At 39.2% G+C, this 20,628-nt stretch overlaps 2 protein-coding genes across 2 annotated transcripts in view; one reads left to right on the top strand and one right to left on the bottom strand.

Annotated features, from left to right (window-relative positions):
- Nucleotides 1–12,715, bottom strand: part of wdpcp (WD repeat containing planar cell polarity effector) — an 87,679-nt gene extending 74,964 nt beyond the window's left edge. The window contains exons 1-2 of the mRNA XM_061745002.1: nucleotides 12,429–12,715; nucleotides 6,755–6,870 (exon numbers count right to left, since the gene is read on the bottom strand). The gene's annotated coding sequence lies outside the window, so the exon portion shown is untranslated. The remainder of the gene's footprint in view (nucleotides 1–6,754; nucleotides 6,871–12,428) is intronic.
- Nucleotides 12,716–12,995: 280 nt separating this feature from the next.
- mdh1ab (malate dehydrogenase 1Ab, NAD (soluble)) lies at nucleotides 12,996–19,618 on the top strand. Its single transcript, XM_061744831.1, has 9 exons — nucleotides 12,996–13,048; nucleotides 13,543–13,641; nucleotides 14,116–14,212; nucleotides 15,673–15,848; nucleotides 16,117–16,239; nucleotides 16,332–16,508; nucleotides 16,791–16,904; nucleotides 18,728–18,817; nucleotides 19,016–19,618. The coding sequence occupies exons 1-9, from the start codon at nucleotides 13,046–13,048 to the stop codon at nucleotides 19,136–19,138; spliced, it is 1,002 nt and encodes a 333-aa protein (XP_061600815.1). The 5' UTR covers nucleotides 12,996–13,045; the 3' UTR covers nucleotides 19,139–19,618.
- Nucleotides 19,619–20,628: the final 1,010 nt, after the last annotated feature.

The following is a 20,628-nucleotide window of genomic DNA, read 5'->3' as shown; positions in this document are numbered from 1 at the left end:
ACATTTAACAGATTTGTAAAGCAAATGATCATTCATTTGAAGTTGTGTGTTTGACCAAATAATGGACAGATTGCGAGGCCAAAAATGTTACTCTTTCAGCTCTGATTAAAGAGTCTTTCCAACTACAAAGCCATTTTAAAATGTAAGTGTGTAATGTATAAGTGTGTGTAATGTCTAAATGCATAATATAATCTGTGGCAGAAACACTTAGGAAGCAGTTTATTTAAAGTTGTCACCAGATGCACAGACAGACTCTGGCAAAACGAAAGGTCACAATCAACATCCCTAAGACCTCTCAGTACTCTTATTTACCCGTCACACACTCACACATATACTGTCCATCACCTCCCAGATGAGGCCATGACACCTTGGACATTTCTCTGCGGGCAGTGCCTCCCTTTGCCTATCTGTCTCTCTGACAGGTTGACATGGCACTGAATGGTCGCACATCGATGCCAGTTGGACCAGGAGGTTTGTTCTCCTCTGTGTGACCTCAGAGATGGATGTGGCTGTCATATCTCTCCCTCCTCTTGCTGCACTACTGTGTCCAGAGGGGGAAATTAAATGCTTTCTGGCATCAACTCTCACGACATATTCTCCTTATTTGGCAGTTGTCTGTCATCATTGTAGGGTCAGTCAAAAATCCTGAGGGCATTAATATTTGGATCAAATCCTTAAAGTGTTTGTTAATTTACTTAATAAAAAGTAAAGGGTTGCTTTAAAGTTGTGCAAAACCTGTTTTATGGAGTGAAGTGTTTGAGTTTTGCTTTCATTAAGTCTCAGATCAGTGCCTATAGATTATCTGGTAAAGTTTCATGGATGTTGAAGAATGTAATAGCCTCAGTGTATGATTTGATTACGAATCGCCTGTTAACTATTCCAGTACACATTGACTAAAGATGGATCTAGATGAAATACAGTGGTCTACATTGTTTAATTACAGTAGATCTATGAGTAGAATCTAATTAATACAAGTAGAACATGGGATTGTATATGTATTAATTCATTATTTATATTAATATATGTAGTAATAAATATATTTATTATTCATAAATATTTCATATCAACAATATCCTTCAACATATTTAAGTCACAACACCTTACTGCTGCACCTACAATTCAGTGCAAGAAAGCTATGTAACTTTTTCTTCATGTACCCTTATTTTGGTAACATAGTTTGCAACTTTATTGTTTCACTAAGGCAATACAAATAATTTATTAGCAATGGTAGATAATAATTGAACGTATGTATGCTGTGAAAGCTAAAACATCATCCATCACTATAGATGTAGGAACACCCATGTGTAGATTGCATAACTTACATTGGAGAAATTTCCAAACTTCTGCTATCCTATTGTCTGTGGATAGATTTTGTCAATAGCATACCAAGTAAGATTCAGCAAAGAAACTGTATAGTTGTGTGATGGAGATCACAGTGGAAGGTTATTTTCATGAACATAAGCAAACCCATGAATATTACAGAATGGGAAACAGAAGCACTGTGTGACTAGAGAACTTACTGGTATCTGGACTCACTTGATACTGTCACAAGATGGTCTCTAGTAAAGACTAAGGTTTTGATGTCATTCTTGAAGCCACAGCAAGATAAAGGATTACAACTAATATATTGGATTTTGTTAAGCATACTTTAAATACACATTTTATGAAACTCAGGGAAGGTCTTTCCTGTCAGCATTGAGTCTTAATTCACTTGCAGTAATGTGGTCATTGAAGCTGCTGGTAAGATTTGGAATCAGTAAAAAAGAAGCATAGACAGCTGTGTGCAAGTCAGTGCACATCCACACAAGCAAACAAACACAAAAATGCAGCTATTCCCCACCTGTCTGAGAGTCCAAACATCCAGTCATGCGTGAAAACAGCACTGCCTGGTCCAACACTCATCCTCAGAGAGTAGTCTTTATGAAACAGAACAGACAGACCAACACACTCACTCACTCACGCGCGTGCATGCACACAATCACTTGTGCTGTCAATGCTGAGTTTTCTTTGCCACCAGGACCTCCATTCTTAACTTCCGTTTTAATCACATATATGTTGTTTCTTCCTCTCTTACTCTCTCAAACATTGGGGGAAATTCTACATTTTTGTACCATTTTTCTGTATTCAGAACAGTTGCAGGACTCTGTGAAACCTGGGTCAAGTCATGTCTTGTCAGACCTTGAATCTTCTTTCCATTGAGTCTCACTGTTGCAAGTACCACAGGGTCAGCACTGGGCCACACACATTTACTCTGGTTTCATCCATCTGACATCAAGAAAAAAGGTTAATCATTCACTTCAAATGACTCTATGGCCTCACCTAGACTACATTTAATGAGGTTTGAAGTGTTAATGTGATTATTTTAGGATGGGCTTGAAATTTCATTCATATTTCTTTTCATATTTTTGATGATTTTCGCTTTTTGTATAACAGACATATAGTGATCTCCATTTCAGACTGACAAACACTAGAAAGACTACCAGTCAAAACAATACACTCCATTAAATCATCACTTGCGAGGGTTAAACCTATTTGTCAAAGAGTGAAGTTTATTTTGACAAAGGATATGCAACTTAACCGATAACACATACTGTTATGAATGGTTTCACTGAAATGAATCTAGCCTAAGCAGAAATTAAACATATTTATTATGAAAAGTAGAGGTCAAAAGGGCTGGATGTCCTGTTCTTAAAGTCACACTCAAAAGCAACAAAAAATCAGACATAAGTAAATCAGTGAAGATTTCCAACTCTGCAAGTGTGTCTCGATAGCAGATAGTGTGCACATAAATTGGTGTGACCACACTAGCAAATTTCCCACCACATTCTTTTTAGTGTGCAACAGGCCCTTCTCTTGCCCACAGCTTCCGCCCATTATTCCATACATGTACATAGGCTTAATGTTGCCTGGGCGAGCCAATCCCACTGGCCCACCGTCGGCACAGCAACCAGCACTATCCTGGCTAACATCTGCTGCACGACCCGGGGCCACTCAGAATGGGCTTTAATCCCCACACAGCCATGTTGTGGGGGAAAACATTCTTTCTTTTTAGACAGAGCACACAAACAGGGACAAGTGATGTTGTTGGTAACCTGCGGGCAGACGGCCTCTTGGAAGGAGCTGGAATGTTGTCGGTTACGTGGCCCCCAATTGTGCCACAGCCCATTATGGCTGTGCAAAGGGGTGTGACCGCCAGTATCGGCTGCGAGTTGCCATCACTGATCCAGTTGGATGGATTTGGGTTTTAAAGTTGAAGAAAGGTGGTGTGAGAGGGCTAGTTGGAGTGGGTCAGGGGGAGTTTTTCAGCCAGCGTTGTTATGCTAAAACAACAGTTGGACAGATGAAAAATTGAAAAAAATAACCACATTCCAGCCTTTCTGAACAAGTTTGCTGCCACACATGTTGGCTACAGATGCAAGAGACTATTGCTGGTTCAATTCAGTGAATGTTGACTGTGTTGGTTGCTGTCAAAAAGCAGGAGAGAATTTTCAGCTACAGAAATGACAGTATGACGATATCAAGATTCAACAGTTTAGTGCCCCCTTGTGGCCACAGTTGAAGACAAGCTATCATGAAACCAGAGAAATGCATCTTAGGAGTATTGGAAACAGTATCAATCAAAGTCATAACACAACATGCAAACAACTCCAGACTCTGAAACTAATCAGGTAGGAACTGTCATATTACGGTACTGTTCCTGATAAAGATCTGTGATGATGACGTGCAGAGGAAAGGAAGACACAACCCCATCAATCTCTCCATCAACTGCTATGAAATATGTATTCCTCTTAATATGAGGTTTGATTCCATCAAGCCCATTTCACGGACCATTTCCCTATGCAAACACCTCTGGGGGAATGATGGGGAGAGAACTGCAAGTAGGCACAGAGGAAGATACACAATGAGGTTGTGTGTACACTATGAAATTTAATTGAATATTTCTACATCAGTGCCAAGTTAGTGTGTTTGTAGAGGTATGTGTTCTTTATGACAGAAAGCTTGGTTGTGTATTTTTCCCCCCAGAGCTTGCCAGCATTGGGCTATAAACAAAGTCCTGCTTCACTTTCAATCACAGGCAGTGAGAAGTAGACGGTACATCAAGGCAGAATGAAGAAACCTGCAGGCTATGCCCCAAAAATGCTACAATAATTACACAATAATAGCTGGAATAGAAGTGCAGTCTGCTTCTGTAGACATAGCTTTTCAGCTCAGAAAAGCTATGCAGTCAAATATTGGTGTACTTAGATCTATATACCCCCCCCCCCCCCACACACACACACACACACACACACACACACACACACACCACATACACATCACATTCATTAATCAACAGAAAATAATCATTAAAGATGGAAGAAGAATCCTTCACATAGGAAGGGTGTGAGGTTACTAGTGCCGGATTTAGCTTAGTCACCTAATTTCAGTAAATTACAATTTTCCATTTATACACCCACTTCTTAAGGGCAAGATGTATTTCTCAAATATTTTCAATACAAACCCACCAACAAATGTGTTCAAAACCATGGTAAGGTGACATGGTACGACTGGTTAACTACAGCCATATACTGACACCTACTGCACTAAGATCATTACTGCAAAAATAGCAAATGGTAAGGTGTGATCATTTTACACCACTACCATCTCTATTGCAGCATAGAAAAAGAATAAAATCATCTTTGCCATGTGATCTACAGCTTCATCAATTAATCAAAAGCATCAACATGACACTTCCAAGACAGAGATATAACAAAATACAATAAAGTGGGAAAGTGATACAGTATGATGAGCAATAGTAGTGAAGATGCTGTAATTATCTGCTGTGTTTGGGTTATGTGTGCAATTGTGTGAATGCAACCTGCTATCTCACTCTGTCTGCTGACACTCTGTGAGGGCTATTTGCTGTAGCAAGGCAGATAAGAGGCTGATACTAAAGCCAGTGGGTGTTCTGGCTATCTGCCTCCCAGCCGCACACGTAACAGGGTCACTCAGGTGTACTCTGCAGGGACAAGTGGAGTAGCAGAATATGAGGAGATAAAGTAGGAGAGGACAGGAAGGGTGGAGAGGTAGGTGATGTGATGAAGGAACAAAAAGAGAAGGGAATGCAGTTGACAAAGGCCATGCTGTCGCACACATCAAGATTTTCACAGCTCAGAGCTTGAGAGGGAGTATAGCCTTTATACGTGCACATGTATGTGCAAAATCCTAGTATTGCTCAGCTTTGGGTATTTTTGAACTCTACACTTCAAATGCAGTTATGAACAAGTGTATGGTTTATGATTAGACATGAACTTTTGCTTCACCCCTCACTTCTGTGCATGGGCTCAAGTTTTTGGGTGGGATAAAAAACGTTTTTTCTCCTTTTTTCTATCACATACACAAAAGATCAGGTCAGTGTCCAAAGTGGCACCAGATATCATCATGTGTCCCACTACTGATTTTGTTTTGTTCTGATACCTTTTCACAAAAATAAAGTGCCTAATCCCCTCATGTCAACCTGACTGTGAAGACTGCCAAAGAAAAAAACAAACACTTGAGTCTGACTTGTTAAACAATAGCTACAACAACAAAAAGGTTCTTTTAAACATGTAGTCACAATAGTAACATGTCATTTTCACAAAACGAAGAGGACATGATTTGATTTTGTTGCATATTGCTGATCATCCAGCATTCCATGCAAATCTTACCAAAAATGAAGAACTAGACCACAAAGAACATGTAGAACAATCTTTAGCAGCAATAACTTGCAGGAGTTGTTTTCTGTATTATATCATGAATTTCTCACCATGTGAAGGAATTCTGATTCACTCTTCTATACAAAGTTGCTTCAGTTCATGGAGGATTTGTTTATGGACAAATATCTTAGCATCCTCTTAATATCCATATATGAGTTTTAAAGTTTTGACTGTTTTTTAAAAGACTCCAGTTTGCAGCTGCAGTGCATCTATCCTTCCCTTTGATTTGATGAACTAATTTTTTTTTTACCTGATGGCTCCTTTAATTCTTAATAAGGTTACTGATGTTATTTTAGCACATTTGTTCCACCTCTGGAAACTGCAGTCTTGTATAATGACCATGACACTGTTTTTCCAGGTGGGATTTTCCAGCTTTAAATAATGCCGTACAGGCAACGTAATGCCCCCTTTTTGGTTGACCGTGCCACTACTTCTGCATCTGGACTCAAAATAGCCAGTTTTAAGGTACTATTGTGTACCTTTCTATGCTGGCTTTTGGAACAACAAATAATATTTGCGATCCTGTTTTTAAAAAAATTACATGGTAACGAATGGTGTACAGAGGCAAATACCCATAATACTAATACGATACCCTTATTTTCAGCAGTAGCGATGAGGGATTCCTATACTGGTATTGGTATCAGGACAGTTCCAGATGCAACGTTGAAAACCCGTGCCCACTTTGTTACCTACTGAGTTTTTTAGGCTAATGCCAAAACCAATTATTGGTAATGAAGGAGGCCAACATTTGAAACCCACTAAGACTTTGCAGCAAAAATCTAAATCTAATTTCAAATACACAAAAATTCAAACTTAACATTAATGAGATCTCTTAAAAGAGAAGAGGAACATCTTTTTGGCACATCCTCCTGGGAAGAATAGTAACTGATTTGAATATTTTTCACTGGCAGACTCTAAATTATTTACAAATGGCCTTATAACACTCCCCCATGTCTCATACCAACACTAACGAAAAAAAAAAATACAAGCACACATCACTCAGAGGGATAAACATGTACCTGTTAGTGAAAGGAGGGCTGTCAGGATGCAGGAGCTGCTTCCAACACGTGTGAATCAGTCCATGAAGCACAGCACCTTTTGAGATGAGACGCATCTGTGTCGGCAGCCCCTTACACTGGCAAGTGGAAACACAAAAAAAACATTTTTTTTAGGTTTTCCATGTTATACAAGAGACGTTAATATTCTCTATCACATCCAGGTTAACGTTATCATTTTATGCTGACATTTATCATTTTCCATTTGTTCTCTGTCTTGTAGTACTTAGATTAAACTACTTTTAGTAAACTCAAATGCTTACTGTTACCGTGTTGAAAAGTTTATGTTGCCCCATATCTCTGTGTTGGGACCCCTTTTCTAAGCAATATACACTTCCTTGGGCCTGGTCATCAGCTTGCATAACTTCTCACATCACTGCAATGCAGGTTCTACAAACAGTCATTATCATTTTGGCCATATGACCCTGACATGATTTGAGGACAAACTTCAACTTCTACTGGTTATGCCATCCAATCAGTCTTTCTAACACAATATCAGCATAAACAAACGCCTTTTCAAATTTTTAATTCAAACCTGGGTTTAATTAATGATCACATATTTTTCTGACCACAGCACAGCTGTGTTTTAGCAATTTTATTTTATACTTAGCAACACCAGAAGAAAACAGTAAGTGTTTGCTTTAATATCCTTTAGCTCCTGTTACAAGCAGCAGTTATCGCTTACCTTGAATGTTGAAATGCTCTTCTGCTAAATCTTCTATCGTGCACAGTGAAACCCCTACAAATGGTCTAGGATGCGATAGCGCAACTGGTGTTCAGTCAACCAAAAAGGGAACATGTTGCACCACTCCTGCCCGAACTCCACTGGCTACCCATGGCTGCTCAGATCAAATTCAAGTCACTAATGCCTGCAGGATCTGCACCCAGCTACCTACACTCAGTCATACAGGCTTTATCTCCTCACCAAACACTGCACTATACTCAGGAATTTTGTCTGGTACTGTTATCCCTATGCATAAAGCAGTTTCAGTCCAGACTATTTTCATTTGCATCTTCATAATGATGGAAGCAGGTGTCAGAGCAGGACTGACCCTCCCTACTGGGGTCCCAAATTCAACAATTTCTTGAAGAGTCATCTCTTTAAAGAAAACAAGCTCTACAAGCTCACCTAATCTGCACTTGATTTGCAACTTCTTTGTTCATGTACTCCATCATATATACATGTACTCCATCATATATACACATTTAAATAGATTTGCTTATACCAGAGGTTCTTAGTGCATGAAGCTTGAATTTTGTTCGATGGATCCTTTTGAAAAAAATCCTTTTGAAAAAAGGCATCTGCTAAATGACTAAATGTAAATGTATGTTAATGTTGAATTATTCAGCTCGTAGGTGTGTGGTATCAGAATTTATAGTGGAAAAAAATAAATAAAAAAAGAAGAAGAAAACTGAGTCCCAGCATTCCTTGTCAGCACATCATGCTTCCTTGAATATGTACAGGTCATGAACGTACTGGCTTCATCTTTTATCCACCTTAGGGCCCGATTTACTAAAGGTTTGCGTGTGTTAAAACGTGTGCAAACTTGACAGCACCCGCAAACCAATGTGCAAGCTGATCTACTAACAGCGTGCAAAGAGGATTGCGTCTCTGAAATGCGCAAAATTGCACACGCAATTCAGTTAGTACTTTTGCCCTGATGAATAATCAATATGGGGCGTACCCGGCAGAAATCCTAAATACTGGGAGGGGAAGATGCAAATTGCTCCATTTACCACGCGCAATTAGATTTACCAAGCCTGAAAGTAATTGCGCGTATTGTGATGCGTCTGTATTTAATACGTTCGAAAGGAAGGTGCTAATCTGCTGCTGCCGTTATTGTGGCAAGGAGGCGACATCCAAAATCAAAGAATACGCAGAGAGAGAGTCTTTATTCTGCTGCATGCTATTTTAAAAATGGTTGCACAAGTTTTATTAAAGGCCACTTTTTCTTTAGTTCTTCGCCTTATATCTTTGCCACCTTCTCTTATTGTGCCCCCCTCCACTCGCCTACAAGCAGGCCAAGCCTTTGTGCCAAAACTTTGTATTTTATTGATTACTTATCTTATTGAACGTGAAATCATCCTTCGTAAATTACATTTAATTAAAACCCGTGCTTATTAATCACAAAACACAGGTTAAACATCATGACCAAATCTGCTCCGTCCCGCTGTGTCAGGATCAGCGCAGACAGACTGCAGCTTCGCTTGAATTATGGTTCTGCGTTAAATCGACGGCCATATGATGGTCCCGTCTGTCACACATTTACTGTCAGTGTTTGCTATATAATATATAATATTTGCAATATACTGTGGACATCTGAATAAAAACTTAACTCATAAATAGATGAATCAAAGCGCTCTCCAGCTCTGCGTCTGATTGTCTTTTTCTCCTCAGATCATGCCGAGCACCGCCGGGTCACGCAAACCCGACCAATTCAATATTAAAATCAAATTCAGTCCTGTGGCCCGTTTTTCTATTTCGTATTTTTGATCTGTGCCTAAAATTGAAATATGAAAAACCAGACGTTTTTCCGTTTTTTGTGTTACCAACTGCATTTATTCTATGTAGGTTTTCTCCGAGCGTTTCTTTTGGTAATGTTTAAATTTCTTTGCTGTAGTTCATTAATGTGTTTATTTGCCTCTTCCACTAATATCTCTAATTCCAACTCGTCAAATTTCATTTTGCGTTTGTGACTTGTGACTGTGCATTCCATCCAGACTCTCCATGGCGCAGATCTGCGCTCGCAAACCTTAAGACACGCAACACCTCATTTAAATACTGCGGTTTGCACCTGTTATCAATTGCGCACGCAATCTTAGTTGATCACCCGCAAACCACGCAACAACAGCACGCGCAAACTTTTTCAGTGCACACGCAATTTAGTACTCTTTATTTAGGATCTTAGTAAATCGGGCCCTTAGAGTACACACAGGTACACATGTTTGTTTGTTATTATTTCTTTTGAATTTCTTCTGATAGTCTTTTGCCTTCATAACTGTTATACCATTTCTAAAGTCTGTGTATAGTTAAGAAAAAAATGTAGAAATTAAAGATTTCGGCCCACCTTTCAAAATGCTTGTTTTTTTTTGTACTTTTTGGAATATTCGAAAATATTAGGGTTTTTATTATTAGCTGCTTAAACCATGGATATATTGTCAACATTTGAAAAAGAAGGGCAAATGTTAAGGTGTTCTGTTGCTGTTTTAGAGGTGTTTAGGTCCAAGAGGAATTGATCACTTCTTCCTGTTTTATGGTCAGTGTGGCATAAAGTCAGTCATTAAAGAGAAGCAGCTACTGCACTGAGATAAAGATGTACATGCAACCTTATCTCAAATATATTCATAGAACTGTTTTAATTTTCATATACATGCAGAAAGTGGCTGGACTTGGATCTATAAAGAAGGAAAAATAGTTCATAGAGAAACTACCCTGCCAACTTTCTGACCTCATACCTGCTCTGAGAGATTGTCCTGCTTGTTAGATTTGGAAAAGTGTAAAAAGTGTTGGATATAGCTCTCCACAATCCTGCCATCATAAAGTGTCACATCTCAGAGGTGCATGTACTGTTGTATAACACATACAGCACTTTAGTTCATACTGAGACCATCCAGAATCATTTCACTGTACAAAAAAAACGCAACTACAAACTCAACTGATAAAACATATTTTCATATGTAATATTATCTATAATTCACAATACATATACAATTGCTTGTAAGCCTGACTACATTGCAATTTAATTAAAGCAGGGGTCAACAATCCTGGTCCTCGAGGGCCGGTGTCCTGCATGTTTTAGAGCAGGGTTCTCCAACCCTGGTCCTGGAGAGCACCTATCCAGCATGTTTTAGATCTTTCCCTGCTTCAGAACACCATGATACAAGGAGCTGTGTCCACAACAGAACTGTCCAGACCTTGATGACAAGTTAATGACGAGCATTGATTAGAATCAGGTGTGTTAAAGCAGAGAAAGCTCTAAAACAGGGGTCTCCAACTCCGGTCCTGGAGAGCACCTATCCAGCACGTTTTAGGTGTCTCCCTGCATGAACACACCTGATTCTAATCAATGGTCATTATTAACTTGTCATCAAGGTCTGGATAGTTCTGTTGCTGACACAGCTCCTTGTATCATGGTGTTCTGAAGCAGGGAAAGATCTAAAACATGCTGAATAGGTGCTCTCCAGGACCAGGGTTGGAGACCCCTGTTTTAGAGCTTTCTCTGCTTTAACACACCTGATTCTAATTAATCATCATCATCAGCTTGTCATTGAGGTCTGCACAATTATCTTAACGACACAGTCACTTTTATCATGGTGCAATGAAGCAGCAAAACATGTAAAACATGCAGGACACCGGCCCTCGAGGACCAGGATTGGTGACCCCTGAATTAAAGTATAACCCTTAATATTAAAAACTTTCAGGCTGCATTTGTAGATTAGAATATTTTCTTAAATTGCTTGCCTGGGTAAATAAAGTTAAATAAAAAAATAAAAATATTGGCAAAAAAAAAAGCAATCCACAAATATGAAGCAGACACGAGTATTCAGTTTCAATCTAATGTCTTCCAAGTGTTAAGTGCTGTATAATCAAGACATGTAATGAGGCCATGAAATATTGATAACGACGCTCAATTACACTAGATCAGTGGTTCTCAAATGGGGGTACGCGTACCCCAGGGGGTACGTGAGATTTTAAAATATACATATATTTAAAAAGTAGCATCCATGCAAAAATCCTTTAAAAAAAAATATTTCATAAATAATTGAGAAAAATATAAGTCTAAATTCATCAAATTAATTTTATCTTCAGGAGTAGGCTAATCAACTAATTATCCTAAAACCGCAGAGTATCCCCCACACCAGGATGGTTCCACCTAACCTGTCAATAACCTGGCTTCACCTGTCAATCACTTGGACCAACGATGGAGTCGTGGTTGAAGCATAGCAGCAATATTTTTATGTTTAATAAATCAGTTCCTGATGGCACAGTGCTCTGTTTTTGGTCTTTTTTTATAACCGAAAGTGCTTTGCGCTGGTTAGGGGGTACTTGGCTGAAAACATATTTCACAGGGGGTATGTCACTGAAAAAAGGTTGAGGACCACTGCTTTAGTTCATACTGAGACCAAAAAAAAAAATGCAACTACCAACTCAACTGATAAAACATATTTTCATTATCTATAATTCACAATACATTTACAATTGCTTGTAAGCCTGACTACATTGCCATTTAATTAAAGTATTAAAAACTTTCAGGCTTCATTTGTAAATAATAATTTGTTCTTAAATTGCTTGCCTGGGTAAATAAAGGTTAAATAAAAAAATAAAAATATTGGCAACAAAAAAGAAATCCACAAATATGCTATGTAATCAAGACATGTAATGAGAGTGTAATGAGGCATGAAATATTGATGGAGACGCTCAATTACACTAGGATATAGAGGAGCCTAGTAGTTCATACTAAGTAGTACTAAGATGGAAATAGTGCACTTATCTTGCTGAATATGTCAAACAAACCTCAAGCAGCACCGAGACTACATAAAACTGCTTGATGTGACACAGAAACTTTCAGCCTCAGATTCAGACTTGATGGATAAAAGTAGGAAAGTGTAAGGAAGAGCCGGGTGTGTTTCCACTCACCTTGATTGTCTCATTAACGACACGTGTTGTTTCACGCACGCTCCTCTCGCTTTGGTCTGACGGTTCCAGGATTCAAACCACCGAGCCGCTGCTCGCTCAGCTAGTTAGCGCTCACGTCCAACAAACACCTCGTTTCATTGAACATATCTATCTGTATACAGTTTATACGGATATATAACGTTGTTCTGTATCTCATAACACAAAATGACCTGCAGTGCACCTTGTAGACAAGCAGCCGGGCTACAAACCCGTGATTATAAGTAGCTAGCTGCTCTGCGTCGCTGGAATGTGGTTGCTAGGCAACCCCCACAAGCCGTGTGTCTGGAAGGGGCTAGTGCTAACCGGCTAGCTCACTGGCGACACTGCCGGTGTAGCGCCTGTGTCGCTCCCGCTCGCTGTAAATATGAGAAATGTGAACATTTTTAATGTAAGAGTCTGTTGTTCATAAAACAAATCGTTGTGCCCAGCTTTTTATCGACAAAACCTTAGTAATGGACTACAACTACCAGCATACCTGACCCGTCACGTGACTGTGACGTACCATGATGAGAAGAGGATAAATAGGAGCGAGCTCCGCTCAGAGCCACAAGTGTGGGTGTCCGAGCTCCTGTGTGACAATGGTGAGTAAAGCCAGCGAGCAGAGATTTAGATATTTTTTAATGTATATAAATGTTGGGACCTACTGTTACACCGATCCATCCAAAAAGTAGCCCAAAAGCTGAGTAAAATGTATGCAATTGTATGCAATGCAAATTTAGTTTTTGGATTCAGAAGATACGTTTATTTAGTTTAGATTTGAGTGTTCATATAACTTTTTTTTTTCTTTTTAAATGTTAGCTTATGTTGCCTGCTGGTTTAAAGAGTTGATTGAATGGTTAAGATAGAGGTGAACTTGACAACCTATCCTGTTTTGTTATGTAAGAGTAGGTTCCTCATGGAGGACACAGGTCTATTTTTAAATTGACCTCCTGCTCTAGTAAATCTCTTTGACAAGAATAGACACCCAACCAACGTGCTTTGAATAATTTAACCTTCCATAAATGTGTTCTTGATTAAATCAATATGAATAGTACAAACTACTCATGTCAGTCTTCTTTGTCTTCATATCTTGCAGTCTGAGCCTATTAGAGTCCTGGTGACCGGTGCTGCTGGGCAGATTGCCTATTCCTTGTTGTTCGGCATTGCCAAAGGAGATGTCTTTGGCAAAGAACAGGTAATGAAAAGTGTGATCTTACGCTTGCAATACACTCAATTTACTTATCTCGTTAACCAGCATAATAGCAGTGTTGTAAAACACGCAAAGGGTACTATCAGCAGCTGGGAATGTTGTGAATGTTCCATTCATATCTGAGTAATGAACAAGTGTTGTTCCTGGGGGATTTGATCAGCTTGCTCTTGCTCACCCTCCATGTGGCCTTGGTCGAGCCAGCATTGTCCTTGAAGTCAATGAAGTGGGTATGTTGCCAAGAGTCTTAGTCCATCTTTAAAACCACTTGATCCATTTGGCACCTGTTGTCATCAGTGCGCCTTATGGCTTAGCAATTCACATGCTGTCCCAGAGACGGCTCCGTCTCCCACTGACATGATCTCATACATGAGAATTGTAAACTAAATATATTCAGTTCCAGTTCAGCATGTTTCATTAATTTTGCACCATTACTATATTTACTTCTCCTTATTCTGCCAGCCAATCACCTTGATCCTTTTGGATATTGCACCCATGTTGCCAGTCCTGGAAGGGGTTGTCATGGAGCTGCAGGACTGTGCCCTCCCACTTCTAAGAGGTAAAAATGTAGAACTCTGGCAGAATAACTTGTATGGAATCACAATAATATAATGAAACTTGTGTTAAGAGTTATGTCTGCCACTTTTTTTAAATGGTGCTTTCTAGCTGGTAATCCTCTTTTGGCAAGTTTGTGGATTTTTCCCTGTTTATACTACACACCCTGCTGCTTAAATAATGTTCACTCAACTTATCTTGATTAAATTAACTACCACATCGTTACTTTATGTTTTTATTAAATAAAATATACAATTAAGGCCTGTGATCTGGGCCATTAACACAAATATTAACGTATAACAGATTATCCATCATTATTGTACTCTTTTAATATGAATTCTGGTCACCATCTTACCATAAGAGTTCACATCGCAACACGCGACAATGTCAAAAATTCAACATGCACTATATTTGGACGCAATAAAGTGATGAAAATACTAAAGAAAAGAAGTCGCAGCTTTATGTTCTTTCTAAGGAACAGATACAGTTTTGTAGACTAAATAAATGTTTTTTTGTGATATTCTCACTGAAACGCATGTGAATTTCTGCACATCACAGCTCAATGTCAATGTCATGTTCATTGTATCTGGTTTAAAAGTGTAATCATTTAGTTTAACACCAGGGATCACATCCCTGGTGTTTATCCTGTAAGTTTTTAATAGTGTCTTCTTGACATACTTGATGAAAACACTTTCTCATGGTCTTTTGTGCCATCGTTGGAGCTCCTGCCACCACATCAGCTGTGAGGCGCCATTATATGTCATCTCCATTGTGACCAGGATTTTTTTTTCCATAACACGGGGCCTTCCCCTGCTTTGTTGGACCGGAGCTGTGAGAGGCCCCCGTATTAACCCACTGCAGTGCAAAGACAGCTCTCCGTGCACTGAGACGGGCCTAGCCAATGAGGGTGCTGGCTGCGTGGGGGACATGTCCCAAATGCCTTAGTCAGGATTATATGTTTGAGTTAGTCAGATAAAATAAGAATAGGTTTCTCCAGATTTACAGTTATGGGTGTTGAAGTGAATGTTAGATCTACCACAGAAATTCAACCCTAGCTGAGTGATTTACTGTTGTTGTTTTAGGAAGTTTTGTCTCCTCGATCTTCGTGCAAAGGAAAGCCAACTGAGAACATGGCCATGTGTTGCTGCCAAGAGACAGCCCTGATTTAAACTCACTACTTACCAAAAAGGATTATTCAGCACACTTGCTACCTCCTTTACTCCAGTCAAAAATAAAAAATGGACATCTTGGTGATTCTACAGAATGATGTTTGTTAAATTTGCATATTTATCCTTATTTGTTATCTAAGAACAAAATTTTGTTGACAAAATTAGGAAAATCACATCTTCAAATTTCAAATGTTTTTTTTTTTTTTTTATTAACTGTTATGGGTTCTTTCCTTTTTAATACTCCAGGAGCCATTGAGTATTCTTAAAAAATAAAGTATGTGTTATTTATATTCAGAGGTTATCCCCACTGACAAAGAGGAGGTTGGCTTCAAGGACCTTGATGCCGCCATCCTGGTGGGCTCAATGCCCAGGAGGGACGGGATGGAGAGGAAGGACCTTCTCAAAGCCAACGTGGCCATCTTCAAGAGCCAGGGAGCTGCCCTGGACAAGTATGCCAAGAAAACAGTCAAGGTAGTGACATGCATGTTACCTGAGACCTCCACTTAACCAGTTTTCTCAACTAATGAAGGTTGACGGCTGAAACTTTCCTTCTTCTGGCCTTAACATAAAACACAAGTTCATTTCAAAGTAATGTAGTTACAAAATAAAACCACTATAAGTTTATATAAATTGCATCATGTTAGTGATGTAATTATTAGTCTCATTTCACATTTTTTAAGTTTACAGTATGACGCATTGAATAAAACTCAAATTGTGTATTTCAACATGTGTGCATCAGGTGCTGGTTGTGGGAAACCCTGCCAACACAAACTGTTTGATTGCAGCAAAGTCTGCTCCCTCCATCCCCAAAGAGAACTTCTCCTGCCTCACCCGTCTGGACCACAACAGAGCTCGCTCTCAGGTTTGCTCGCTCTTGCACGTTCAGCTCCGTACACACACTGCACCTGGTCTTTTCTCAGCTGTGAAACATCAATTTCACTCTTGCTCCTGAAGGTGGCAATCCGCTGTGGTGTTCCTGCCACTCATGTGAAGAACGTTATCATCTGGGGCAACCACTCGTCCACCCAGTACCCAGATGTGCACCACTGCGTGGTCAACAAGTCCGGCAGCGATACTGCCTGTTTCGATGCAGTCAAGGATGATGCTTGGCTCAAAGGAGACTTCATCACTGTGAGTTGATGATAACTCTGTAAAGGCTATGTTACGACTTTAATGTAGCACAAACTCTAGAGAAACAAAATATACTAATTTCATGGATGCTTCATTTTCTATTAGTCAGTTTGTTCAATAATGGTTTGTTGTGCAAATTCACATCAATAAAATCTGTAAAAGCAGTATTTATTTTGATAATAGCCCCGCTGACAACATTTCAGAGATGAGGGTTGCAGATGTTTGAGCCTTGGACTTCATACGTTTGTTTCTTAACGATTTTCACATAATACTGTTTGACAGACAGTGCAGCAGAGAGGTGGTGCAGTCATCAAGGCCAGGAAGTTGTCCAGTGCCATGTCTGCAGCCAAGGCCATCTGCGACCACATGAGAGACATCTGGTCAGGCACCCCTGAGGTAAACTGCAGTTTTATTCTTTCCATTGACAGCTGTTCTACTGAAATGTTTGCTTAGTGTCCCATTCAGAGAAGAAGTCATTGAAAAGCTCTGTAGAAACTCACAGACCTTTTAAATCTGTACACTTTTGTGATGAAATGTGGGACTCACTAACAAGGCGAGTAGCAGAATGAAAACATCTAATGCTGGGCAGTAATCATACCTTGCAAATTAAAGGTAATCACATGTTGGTCACCTTTTCCTCTTAAATGTGTCCTGATCAATTAAAGCTCTTTCTTTTTCCATGGCAGCCCGAGTTAAAGCTTGCAAATAATTAGATCTTTTTCTGTCGTCGCATCAGCTGCACATGCTGTTGAAGCTGTGACCAGTACAATAACCTAAACTAATTAGACTTAAGCACCATGTAGCCATGTTTTTGCTAAGAATCATTACTATCCCCACAGTTTTGGCTGAAGTCATGTAAAGTAGGAGTAAATCGGTATTTTGAAATGCATATCACAGCTTAAGAAGCATGATGGTATGCACCAACCTCACCATCCCAGCTGTAATTTCTGTTAGGGCAGAGATATCCTGAATAGTTGCATTTTTAAATTGTATTGCAGTTTAATTGTATTAAAAAAATACCTATAAAATACTACAGTATATGGTAGGGGCTGTTTAGTTGGGCTGCCTTTGGAAGTACTCTCCAGGTTGCCGAATAGGTCTGAGAAACATGGATGTTGCTTAGTCAGTCTTTTACTCAGAAGTCAGGGCCCCTAGACTGCAATCAAACACTGTCTTTAAGCACAGGGGATTTCAGGACATCATTATAAATGATCTCAAGGCTTAAATACGCTGATATAATTTCATTTTTTTTCCCGAATTCTTCATGCTTAATATTTTGATACACAACTCCAGTACTATGAGTAAAGTTAAAATGAAATTGACCTTTAATCAGAGATGATCAAGAAGTAGCCACAGTTTATTTTCCACTTTCTGACCCACCACAAACTCGTAGCTGTGAAGTTTATTGTGCATCACTAACTCACGAGAAATTCTTAGTCATCATCCTAGTTTCACTGAGGGGGCTTTGTAAGAACCTGCTGGACGGGGAAGGACTTTCATAAGGAGACCTGCGAGCCTCAAAACAGCCAGTAACATCCTGAAGGATCCTTCCCACCCCAGTCACTGCCTTTTTGAATCCCGGCAGACACCACTTTACAATAAAATCAAGAACAAAAAGACTTAGAAACATGTTTTATCTCCCAGTCCCACTTGCACTAAAAGCTTCTAAAACCTGAATTTACGTGCACAATGCTCGTGCTGAGAAATGAGTATAATATTTGTTTGATTTTGAAGGTCTTGTCTGTAGATTTATGTGGTTTTACGATTCCATTTTATTCATGAATTTGCAACTAAGGAGTTCTTAACTTTCATTTGTCTTGTGTGGGACCACATTCATTGTTCATTGTACGTGTACAGTTTCTATAAATTTGACTTGAGTTGATAAATGCTTATGTTAATATCTTGTGGTTCATTGTATTTGTTTAAAATCAGATTACTACACATTGGATTTAGTACCACAAACTAAAGGTTCTGTAAATCTGACCACAAACGTAAAAGCACATTTCTGAGATTTTATTTTCAAGATTCTCCTCAGACTTTAATCTTTCTTCAGAGCCTCACGAGTTTGTGGCTTACAAGCAAAACGGCACGCAACTGAAAGGCTACATGGAGCTCTTTTGAATTTGAATAAATAAATGTTGCTGAGAGTCAGTTTACACTTGGATTAATTAGAACTGCATTTTATATAAAGTTGAATGAACCTCATCTTCTTCCGTTAGGGTGAGTTTGTCTCTATGGGCATCTACTCCAATGGAAACGCCTACGGAGTCGCAGAAGATCTCATCTACTCATTCCCTGTCCAGATCAAGGTAACACTGACCCTAACCCTCCACCAGCACATTTCTAGTTCAGCTCATACTTATAAATAAACTACAATGTGTTTGATATCAAAGTCTGAGAGAAAAATATTAATGGATTTTTGTCCATTTTAAGTCGGTGCTTTAAAACAGAAGTTTTTATGACCTTATGTCTCAACGTCCAAAACTGAAGAAGTGTTCTTTCATCAGGACAAGGCCTGGAAGATTGTGGATGGTCTAAAGATCAATGAGTTTTCCCAGTCAAAGATGGACGCCACGGCTGCAGAACTGATAGAGGAGAGAGACACGGCGGTGGCGTTCCTGGCAGTATGACCGAACCCTGCAGGGTCACCCCTCCAGCAACAAGACGGTCCAGAAACTCCAGAAGCACGCCTGTGACAAAGTACTCCATAAGCCCCTGCATTGCTGTGTTTGTGTGTCTGAAAAAGGGTCAGTGTTTATGACTGTGAAGGGGATTCATGTTGTTCGTTGAAATTTCCTGAATCAGAGCCAAACGTTATCTGTGATCTAGAAAAAACAAAGAATGTACATTTACTCTGGCCAAGAGGGATTGGATGGGATTAGTCTTGTGTTCAGTAGTCTGCAGAACTCCTGCACATTACAACACACAACTCTGCCAGCACTATACAGTATGGAGGTCCATCTACTACGTTACCAGCTACTTTCCAAACGTTGTTTCTGCGTCTGAGTGAATGGATGACTGTTACATATAGTCAGTGATGCATTAAGTCCTCAAACACTGAAATAGTTCATTTTAACAATAAAAATTACAAAAAAATGGCATTTGTTTGTTTGCTTGTTTCTAAATCCCTAAGCATGGATTGGTTATCACCGAGGATCCTCAGCACCTCAGGCTGCCACACTCTTATTTTGGTTCTAGTAACATATTGCGTGGCCTGATTGACAAGCGCAGCATTTTTTTCAAGATTACATCATTCATCCATCTGTTTCCCTCCACAGTCCACTCATATGTACAAGAAGAGGAGTTATATTTAACTTCATTTTAAAGGGGCAACATACAACTGTGTTGAACCACCGCTTTCAAAAACACTGTTTTCATTTTTAGGTTTAGAAAGAAAATGTTTGATTACAGTAATGCTTAACCCTTAATTGAAATTATATATCTGGGCTTGACAGAGGATTTCACCTACTCAACACTTACAGACCGTCATTTTAATAATATATCCGATTTACAGTACACTGTAGGTGGTGACACGTCTGGACTGCAGTCAGGCTGGTTTAGCGGCTGGACTAATATTACTGTCCTACGCTTGAGATATATACATATGCAGCCTATGTTGCTTCAAAATCTATTATGTAATGTTCAGCATTTATGGCACCTTCATAGATGTGCAAGTTCCCCATACCACTGAGAATTACAGCTTTTGACTTGTCCATGAGTGAAGATCTCCCCCCTTTTTTGGTTTCTCTATTGATTGGGGAATTTGCATCTGTAGATACTGCAACAAACTCTTAATCCTGTTGCACCTGAAGACCTAAAGTACTAGTAATGTACTGACTAGTTCTTAGCTTTGCTTCCTGTGTATAGCGATTTCGCTTGATATGGTTCTTCACAATGTTGCAAAAATTGTATGATTGTTTACAATTTTATTTAGGGAAATAGTATTACTGATGTTGCCACTTAAACCACTTTGTTGCAATATATTCCACCGCCACCATCTTTTCTTAACATTAAACACATTTTCACAAGTTTTTCCGACCCAGATTCAACAGTTGTAAAATTAATTACAAAAAGCATGCATCTTGTCTTTGTACTGTTTTATTTTAATGTATTAAATATA

Source organism: Cololabis saira, chromosome 17 (assembly GCF_033807715.1).
Source record: "Cololabis saira isolate AMF1-May2022 chromosome 17, fColSai1.1, whole genome shotgun sequence".
In the NCBI taxonomy this organism is placed as follows: Eukaryota; Metazoa; Chordata; class Actinopteri; order Beloniformes; family Belonidae; genus Cololabis; species Cololabis saira.
The sequence above is the reverse complement of the archived record's forward strand: the minus strand, read 5'-3'. Positions and strand labels throughout refer to the sequence as shown.